The 10,786-nt window shown below is 34.2% G+C and overlaps 1 protein-coding gene across 2 annotated transcripts in view; it reads left to right on the top strand.

The window, feature by feature from the left end:
- The first annotated feature begins 1,121 nt into the window (after positions 1-1,121).
- LOC26529313 (myotrophin) overlaps positions 1,122-10,786 on the top strand; it is a 30,943-nt gene continuing 21,278 nt past the window's right edge. Inside the window, exons 1-2 of one of the 2 annotated variants that reach the window (XM_047009935.1) lie at positions 1,122-1,277; positions 9,575-9,685. In XM_047009935.1, the coding sequence (XP_046865891.1) occupies positions 1,194-1,277; positions 9,575-9,685 (195 nt within the window). In that variant the 5' untranslated portion in view covers positions 1,122-1,193. The remainder of the gene's footprint in view (positions 1,278-9,574; positions 9,686-10,786) is intronic. The other variant, XM_047009934.1, reaches the window with a different exon arrangement.

The following is a 10,786-nucleotide window of genomic DNA, read 5'->3' as shown; positions in this document are numbered from 1 at the left end:
TTTAACCCTGTGTTCGATGAAAGTGTGGTTCTTAGCGTGCTTTGTCATATTTTCCGCTTGCCCATTCATTTGAAAGGAATCACATATTCCTTCCTCTTCATAAAAAGGGGGAAAAAAATACGAAACCTCCAATTAAAGGGGTATTTCCACATTGTCTGTCATACCCAACGAAATTTTTGTAGCTCTACTATTTACTCATTCCAAAAAAGGGTTTAAGAATAGTAGATCTACAACTGCCAACTAATCTATTAGAATTTACTTCTCACTCGATCAAAGGATTCGAGACTGTTTTGACAGCTGACGTCATTTATACTGACTTCAGCAAGGTTTTTTACTCTGTTAATCATATTGGGTCATTTGGTCCATTGCTATTAACTCTTTTGATAAATGATCTTCCATTGGTAGTAACAGATTCACATTCAGTTAGAAGAACTGTAAGTTGGAAACCACTGTATAGAAGAAGGCGTAAAATATTTGATGAAAAAAAAAGTTCTAGATCAACATGACTCGTGCGAAAGTTCTAAAAATTAAATATTAAAAAACTACTTAAGATTTTTGAATCGGGTAAGAATCACTATTTATGTGCATGAAATCAGAACGTTTCCAAAATAAATCATTCAAATATTCCTTCAGGTTTCGCTAAAATGGGCATTTAAACTTTTAGACTTCTGTATTTTGAGAAGACGAATCACTTCGTTCTTATTATGATTTTCCTTGAATCGAAAACTTGTCCAAATGCTAATCAAGAGCTATAAGTTTTTCCCTTTTTTAATATTAAAAAGTGTTTGACATGACTATATATTGAAAATATTTGGATTTTTATGTAAAAACAATTGCAGAAAATCCAAATTATTCATTTTTCTCGCTGCACTTTGCAACAAGTCTGTCTGTGGAGGCTGTAAAATCAGCTATTAGTGATGGTGAAGGGTGTTAGTGGGAATCACTATTTCGCATTCTTCTTTTTCCCAACCGTTCCGACCGTGGAACAAGTGGGACTCGGCACGAATGCCACATTCTCCAAAGATATAGTGAACGGCTTTAGTGGGAAGCGGATGTAACAGGGGAATATGGTCGGTGAAACGTGTGTTGTGGAATTGAATCTTATGGATGGCCCTGCAATTTGGCTGTTCCGATAACATGTTTGTGTATCCGTTGACAATCTGCTTGGAAGCTTGTTTCGAGTTGTGTATAAAATGTGTGACAAAAGCAATGAAAGTGTTATCTGGACAATTAAAAATGGAGAATTCGATGCTGTGCAAACGACTTTTTTGAATAATGTATGGTATTTTAAATTATACTTGCAGTCAGTCACATCAGTCCTCGCCAGTCAATCAAGTAGAATCATTTGCTAAATGTTTCTTACACGTTCATATTTACATATGTGTGTACATACATATATATGCATGTATATGCATGTGTGTACGAACATACAGTGAATGTCACTGAAAATCGTACACCCATTGTGGATTTACAATTTTCTTCATAACTTTTAAAGTAAACATATTTGTACAAAATATGTTTCAACACAGAGGTAAAGTAAAATACTTTAATAATAGTCATAAGAACAGGATTGGCAATCCCAGTTTTTCTCCAAATGTCTCAATACTCCGAAATGTACGGAAACATTCTGTCACTGAAAATCGTACAGTTGACTGTATAAATTCATTTTTTGGAAATTATTCGGCTTTTCCAATTTAAATTTGGAATTTTATTTACTTATGTTTTAAATGATTTAACAATATTTTAAAATAGTTTATAGCACTAGTGGCTGTCACTGAAAATCGTACAGCCGTCATTTTTGTTAAAAATAGGAAAATTAGGCGCAAAATAATAATATTTTAAAATAAATAAAATAATAATACTTTGCTGGAACGACTAAAATTTTATCGAGGATATGATTTTGTTTTTATTTCAAGTTCACATATTTTTTGGTCTGTTTTTCTGCCACTGCTTTTAAGGAGGCTTGTGTAGATCCTTCTTGTCAAAAATGTGTCAATTTCCCATAATTGGTATTTAAATAAGTTAAATATGATAAAGGATATTCATATTTAGTGAATATACCAAGTTTACACTGTCTGGATTAAGGATTATCGACTCCATTCAACAATAAAGCATTTCGGATCCCCAATTTTTCGGCAGTAGCTAGTGGACTACTTTAAGAAATCATCACAGAATCACTTCACTACATTGTGATATCAACAAAAATAAAATTCTTGGGTTTTTTGGGCTATCATATAGGCCCCAACCATAATATGTAGCTGCACAACTTTTGCTCCACAGTTGGTCGGGAAGTCATTGTGTCAGTCTCTTTCTTTTACTTTCTCCACAGAATTTGCCTTACAACCGTTGCAAATACGTTTAACTGTAGTTAATTCTAAGAATAAGATCGTTTCAAGACTTTGTGGGTTATATTTACATACATATGTATATGTCAAACCGAAGTTCAGTCCACTGACCCAATTCTGTTAATTAGATAGATGGCTTCTTTGGACCAAATATCATAAGAAAGTTAGTTCTTCGAACGATTTTTCAAATTGTTGACCAAAATGACATTCATAAGTAATTAATATTTTGGTTCATTGTTAAATTTTGGTGAAAATATTATTTATAATATTTTAGACTATCGTCGCTTTAAGCCTATCTATTAACGTCCTATTTGATGGTGTTTTATTTTTATTGGTAATTTTGTTAGTATCCTTTTATATTAGTAAAATGTTGGAAATATTCCTGAGACCCCTAGTTATAATCTCTGTAATTTATGGCCAAACATTACTGTGTTTGGATATCTAATTTTCGGTTTTAGAGAATGGTTTGCTTCGTTTTGGACATAACACAAAGCCACTAGTGCTATAAACTATTTTAAAATATTGTTAAATCATTTAAAACATAAGTAAATAAAATTCCAAATTTAAATTGGAAAAGCCGAATAATTTCCAAAAAATGAATTTATACAGTCAACTGTACCATTTTCAGCGACAGCATGTTTTCGTACATTTCGGAGTATTGAGAGATTTTGAGAAAAAATTGGATTGCCAATCCTGTTCTTATGACTATATTATTAAAGTATTTTACTTTACCTCTGTGTTAAAGCATATTTTGTACAAATATGTTTACTTTAAAAGTTATGAAGCAAATGGTAAATCCACAATACGTGTACGATTTGCAGTGACATTCACTATATGTATGTATGTATGTATATTAACTACGATGAAGCCACTTGCCGAATGGCATTTACGTTGTGTGCTTTCATTCTGTGTAGAAAAAAGAGGCTCGTGTCCCGTTATATGCAGCAAAGGGGAAGCCAAAATGCCAGGAACCTTGTTGACAGCCTGGTTGTGGTTGAGGTACATGGTCCCGTTTATCATAGCGCTCTTCTCAAACGTCATGATGAGTTCCATTGACGTGCATTGTGGGGCCGCCATCTACGCTGATGCTCGAAAGCTTTTTGAGCATGATTGTTCTCTCGTCAACCTTTGTAATGGGTTTTAGGGGACTGGGCTACGTACGGAATATAACTAATTGCCCTGGGTAGCCAGCTTGCAAAATGGTACGTGATTGTTTGTATCGCATTCGGTGACCGCCTTCACTGCGTCGTCGCATTCCGCTACTACGTTGTCGTGTATCTGTTGTATGGTCTCGCGATGTGCCATATACATGTACACTGACGAGCAAAACTGTAACACCAGCTTGCAATCTTCAGTTGCGTAGCTCATAACTCTTTTCGGAGTTAACCTACAATGATGATCCTTCTACCATTTGATTTTGTAACTATTTAGATCTCTTGTCCAAAAGTTGGAAGTGATTTGGTCACCCAGACTAGAAATGGTAAGCAAAATTGAAGAAAAAGCCAAATGTTACAGTTTTGCACTCTCTTAGTTTTTAAATAAATTTTTTTTTTTTTTTTAATTTTTAAAGGGTATTAAGTGTTTTTAAAATTTTTGTTGTATAAAATATTCAACTCCACATATGTTAAGAGCATCATCGAATAAAATTTCAGTAGATTAGCCCTTATATATCCTTTGGTATTGCCTTAACTTTATCAAGCCAAAAGATGGAAATTCTTATTTAATTACTCGAATTTTTTTTTAAATTTCATTTGGATTTATTTATGCCAACATAAAATCCATTTTCTGATTTTATAATATTGGGTTCTAATTAAATATTGGTCGAAATAGTGTTAAAAAATTGATTTATAAACGCCAGGACCTATGTTTCACCCCATTTGAAGGCGTGTTTTTCCTGCAGTTTGCTAAAATATTATTTTTTTATACTAAAATATTATTACTTGAACAGTTTTTTTTCTGAGAGAAACAAAAATTCCACACACAATTCAATAATACGGCCGTAACTAATGCCTAATGCCTAATGCAAAACTGTAACATTTGGCTTTTTCTTCAATTTTGCTTACCATTTCTAGTCTGGGTGACCAAATCACTTCCAACTTTTGGACAAGAGATCTAAATAGTTACAAAATCAAATCGTAGAAGGATCATCATTGTAGGTTAACTCCGAAAAGAGTTATGAGCTACGCAACTGAAGATTGCAAGCTGGTGTTACAGTTTTGCTCGTCAGTGTATGTGGATGGTGCTATCGGACTGAAATATTTTAATGTTGGACACTCCCATTAAACGGACTATGGAGACCTCTTTGAACTGTTCGGTAAAAATAGATTTTAGATTTTGGTAGAAAATAGATGGGTCTATTATATTTGATTCGGCAAGTGTGATAGTAAGCAGGATAGTAAGGTCTTGAATTTCTGTAATTAGTATTCTGTTTCTCGCTAGTAAAGCTTCGCATAAGTCACCACTCCTGGATTTTATTAACTCCATCTGTAATTTAATTAATTGCCTTTGAGTTTCTGTGTTTCTTATTATTTGTCTAGAGCTAGAGAATTATTGTAACCAAATTTGGCAGGTTAGGGTTATTCATTTCTACCGATCTACCAAATTTGATTAAAATCGGACTAGAAACATAAAAAAATATTCGTATAAACGAGTTTTAATAGGGGCTGAGTTAGCCGTTGGCTAGTGCCGTTGCTAGAGTGCTCGTTTGTTTGTAAGAAGGAGCGCGAAAGCATATGCAAGGAGGCATATAAAAACAATTTTATAGACATACATTTGGTTTTCAGAACTTAAAATATTTGTTTCACTTGGTGCATGGTATACCAAAGTCGGCGAGACTACTTACTTACTTAATTTTTAATGAATAGGTACTTGTCACCAACGTCGAATGCTCTGTTTTGCCTATCTGAGTTGCATCTTTTGAGTTGGTCTTGCTGGGCTTTGTTTATCCTGTCTTTAATATTTTCTTTTAAATCAGTGTAGCTGTCTCTAGCAATCTATTGTGGAAACTTTCAACTTATCCATTTGAGCAGGTACAGTGGTGGTCAGTAGGTTAGGTTTTTTAAACTTTGAAGTTGATTTTCTCGGCACCCAAGTTATTTAATAAACAAAATTTTAGGGAAAACAGCTAGCAAAAAATTAATTTGAAAGTTTTTATTCGCAAGAAAAACACTCATCGACGAGTGAAAGTGAACTACCACAATGGCCATCTCCGGCCTTATGTAAAAACGTTTATACGCATAACTTGGTTGTTTTTTGTTCGATTTGGATTAAATTTGTTTTTTTTGCTGGATATTAATATCAAATTTAAGGATATTAATTTGCCAAATTCATTGCACAAGGAAGAAAATTACGGGAGATAATCGAGTTTCACATTACGGTGGCGAAAAGGGGCCTGGCAAAATCTGTGGTCATTTACTAAGGAAATATACATACCAAATATGGTATATATGTACACTCGTTTAGTTAGCAGATATTTATACTGTTGCTTTTTATACTGTTGCAAAAAGGGTATATTAATTTTGGTTGGAAGTGTGTAACGCATGGAAAAAGGTATCTCCGACAATAAAAAGTATATACTCTTGAACGACGGGACGATTTCATATCTGTCTGGATCAGCGCACACTCCTAGACCGTTAAACTAACAGTTTTGCATGTAGGTTTGTAAACACTGCAGCTCCCATACAAATGGCAAAGTCACGAACAGTGACTTTCTCAATAACTTCGTTACTTTCTAAGCCATTATCATAAAACTATGTTTATACCATGCATTCATAGGGTGAAATGGTATATTAAAGTCGTCAAAATGTTTGTAACAGGCAGAAGGAAGCTTCTCCGACCCCATAAAGTATATATATTCTTGATCAAGATCAACAGCCGTCCGTCCGTCCGTCTGTATGAACACGCAGATCTCTTTCTTTCTAGATGTATAACATCTAGAGACATCCAATTTGGTTTATATACTCGTTTAGTTAGCGCCCAGAAACTGATTGTTCAAACTTTTCGCCACAACCCCTTCCGCCCCCGGAATTTACATAAAACAGATTTTCTAAAAAAATATGACAGCTACTGACATTAAATTTGGTATGTTAACTAGCATAATAGACGCGCAGATATTAATTATTTAAAAGTTTTGACACGCCCACTTCCGCCCCCGCAAATTAAATAAAACTGATTTTTTCGAAAACTAACAAAACTAAAGTTACCAAATTTAATATGTAGATTCGTTTAGAATGCGCGTAGAATTTATACATTTTAATATTTTTCCACAACCAATTCCGCCTCCATAATTTAAAAATAATCGATTACCAGCTGCAATTTTTTGACCATCACAATCAATCGGCAGACCAATTAATCTTGTCTATTTCTACCAAACTACCAAATTTGATTGAAATCGGAGTAAAAACATGCAAAATATGCGTATGAACATATTTTACTACGCGGTCCATAAGTGCAAAATTGGCCGTGGCGGCGCTAGTGTGAGTGAGTGAGCGAGATAGCATGTGGTATGAGGCATGTAAAATCAATTTAACAGACATACATTTGGTTTTCGAAATTTGAAATATTTGTTTCACCTGGTGCATGGTATACCCAAGTCTACGAGTCGACTTGCTTACTTCATTTATGTATACCTGTAAATGACCGTAACATCAAGATCTTAGGATAAGAACGGCACTACAACAAACGATTTACGTTAGAAATGTTACAAATAACAAATACATCGACGAATGTAAGATTTAATGAAGCTGTTCATGACTGTTCCAAATTTGACCAAAATCGATACACAGATGTCATACTTATGATACGTCATGCTATACGCGTCCGAGCTCCAGCCGAAGATTGTAAGCTGTTACGAATGACCCTAAGTAAAGTTAGTGTTTACAACCTTTACCCTCTCCATCCTAAGGGCAAAGGCGTATTACATAAAAAACATAAATTAAACTATAGAAATAGAAAATATTAAATGTAATCAGGTGTGTCGCAGAAATCTGTAGAGATTTTAAGGCAGATTGTTTTTGAAATCTACCAAATCAATGTCGGTGTCACAGAAATCCCAGCTATTTCATTTTTGGTCACCCTTTTTGATTCACTGTTACTGCTAGCAACTGTCAGCTGCCACTATAAACGTTAGTTGCTATTTCGATTGTTAATGAGTCAAGAAGGGTTGTATATAGTAAAAAAAAAATATACCAGTTTTTAAACTTAATATTTGTGTGCTTTTTTCAAACATTATTAAAAAGAAATAAATCCGTTGAAAAACAATAAGAATTAACTTGTAAAGCTCTTAAGAGCTTTAAAACTTATAATTAAAACCCAAAAAAAAAAAGTAACTTTTTTAAGCCAAAAACTGTGATTTTTTTCCATTTCCATTTTCGTAAAATAATAAATTGAATATGAAGACAACCATCTTTAGCGATAGCTAAAATGCAGATCCATGCAAAAAAGCAATGTTTTATTTTATATTACAGTCGCAACAACTGCAATATTATCCAAATGTTGGAGAAAAAGCTGGGACATTTAAAACTGACAAACGACATTTCTGTGACACCCACATTTGCTTTTGGGTTGGTTTTAGGTTGTTATCGATTTCTGTGACTTACCTGAATAAGAGAATAGGTTATACAGAACCAAAGGGCCTTTTTGCGAGGGTATATAAATAGGATAGGTTAAAATATGAATACAATTAATAACGAGCGAAGAAGGACAAGAGCGCTTTTTTTTATAACCAAAAGTCATGTTCCTGAATCGATAGCGTGTTGTAGTCGTAGTGTAGTATACGAAAATGTTTAAGCAGTGCAAAGTTAGTTGCGCAGGTAGGAAGTGGTGTGTAATTGCGGACTGGAACATAAATATTAATCTGGCTTAATATCTCGAAAGAGTCAATCTCAACATTTAAAAGTTAGTGTAGAAAAGTTACACCAATCATAATTCCAACGTTAGTTAAAGAAGGTGGGTCAATTAACTGAAGTCGATTAGAATAAGATGGAAGATGTACTTTTGGATCCCAGCTCAAACGATGTAGGGTAAAAAGTAAGAACTATATTCTATATTCAGGATCGGACACCTATATCATTAAGTGCTATACAAAATATCATTTTGAAATTTCTTTCCCTGCAACTCAATTCATCAATACACAAACAAAGCCGATTTGTATTGACTGTAACTTGTGTTCTATTTATCCGATCAGCTTCAAATTTAGAGATCTGAGATTTAATATCCAATACTATCAGTAATTACATGGGGATACTGCAATTTTTATTGAAATGTTTCTTTTTAGAGCTACATGATAGAGTGGTCCGATCCTGATGATTTTCATACTTCATCTTACCCGGGTTATAAGTAGCTCAAATACCAAGATTCATCGCTATAGCTCTTAAGATGGCTGAGTAAAATGCACCGACGAACGGACGGACAGACGGACATGACTATATCGACACAGCTTCTCATTCTGATCAAGAATATATATACTTTATGGGGTCAGAAACGTCTGCTTCTATGCGTTACAAACATCTGACCAATTTTATAATGCTCTTTGCAAGGATATAGAAATCGGTGAAGGACTTTACTAATAAGACAGTTTTGCACGTAAAACAACACTACATAAACTGTGTGTGTATGCGTGCCAATGACGGCATGCATGAACAAGGGAAGAAGAAGGAAAAGAAATGGAAATGATATTTGGAAGGTTTTGTCTAAACACTGATGAATTGAGTTACGGAAAAATTTTGAATTTTGGAACATGTAAAAATATTTTGGCCTCGAACTGCAAGGGTATATGTATACGGTATGGGCATTTACTTTTCCAAAAAAAACTAGCCACAGGTCATACAACCGAACGCTGACGCTGATTAATGACTGGATTGCCACCGAATAGATAATGCATCTTTTGACTTCATCGTAGACCAGCTTATGCGCGTATAATAGACATGGCTTCTGTTCTGTTAGTCCACCATAAACGCTAGGGCTCTTTTGGTTACCGCCTAAAATATAGAATAGATCCAAAATGGATTAGAGGCATCTACGTGTAGATAGTCTCGATGATCTTTCACCTTGCTAACACAATTTCTGTGACACCTTACAATTGCCACTGTATAAAAGCTAGTGTCAGTTGAGTCAATATATATCGAAGTCGTCGGGACGACCTAGAAGTCTAATTTTTGAGCGACATATACTTTTGTGATTGACTGTAATTGATTCATATGCTTAACTAGTGTCATCATTTTTATCTACAGCTTCATAAGGTAAATGAGGAATTAGAAGGACGATGCCCTATACATTATGCAGCTGACTTCGGTCAGCTCAAAGTGTTGCAATATCTCATTAATATAGGAGCCGATGTTAATGTAAGCTTACATGTAATATGTTATTTACTTTGTTATTAATTAAATATGTGTATAAGAAAAAAAAATACACAAAAATAATAAGCAAGCCTTCCATTTTAAGCGAAATATTTTAAAAATTAACATCAATTTTTTTTATTATTATTATTATATCAATCAGAGAACTGCAACGAGTATGATTGAGAAGGATCAAACTTCAAAAAATCAAATCATACCACTCAACACCTATGTTACAACATGTTTACTCCGCTCACTCACTTAAAACGAAAAAATCATTCACGGTATCGCAACCAATTGGTTTGAATCAATTGCTATAATATTAGCTTTTCGAACAAGTCGCAACCTTGATTGTTGTAGCAAAAACGCTCACCCGAATTGATCGTTTGTAAAATTCGATTCAAGACAAATGAATAAACCCGAACTAACATCGGATTTCGTGCACATAATTTAAGTAGAGTCTGACATTCAAAATCGATATGAATTGCGATATGACTGTGTACCGCACCCTCCCTTCTACGGTTTCGAAATGCATTGAATTAAAAAACAATGTGTTTAGAAGTTGTATTATTTAATAATTATAATTATTACAGTTATAAGAAACAAGTTTAACTATGCAACAGCCATGCCTAGCCAAATTGGATGTCTGATTCGCCATGAATTTCAGAACAGCACAGCAAGTGCAGCAAAATACTAAATTTGGTAATTTCGTATTATCAGACCCTATTATTTTCGACAATATCGACCAAATCGCACTGCGTCCTTTTCGTTTGGTGGACAGAGTAAAGTTTCCATTTTCGATTTGCTCTGTTATAAACTTCGAATTAATTTCCTCGATTTTTTCCAAGAACTTATATTTTTTGTTTTGGCGATGACAAAAATTCGATAAATAATTCATGTAGTCAGTCAATCACACACAATCGAAAAGTGTGATTGTGAGCAAACAGACGATAAATCTTTCGAACAAAACAAAAATCCTCGGTCACTCCCATTTGCCTAAGCAAAAGATTCGTTCCGCTCAATCAAGTTGTAGTAAAATATGCGGTCATACAAAATGAACTACTAGCAATACTTTTGTGAGCGTCCGATTCAAACCGATACAGCTCA

Source organism: Drosophila willistoni (genome assembly GCF_018902025.1).
Source record: "Drosophila willistoni isolate 14030-0811.24 chromosome 2L unlocalized genomic scaffold, UCI_dwil_1.1 Seg168, whole genome shotgun sequence".
Taxonomy (NCBI): Eukaryota; Metazoa; Arthropoda; class Insecta; order Diptera; family Drosophilidae; genus Drosophila; species Drosophila willistoni.
The sequence above is the reverse complement of the archived record's forward strand: the minus strand, read 5'-3'. Positions and strand labels throughout refer to the sequence as shown.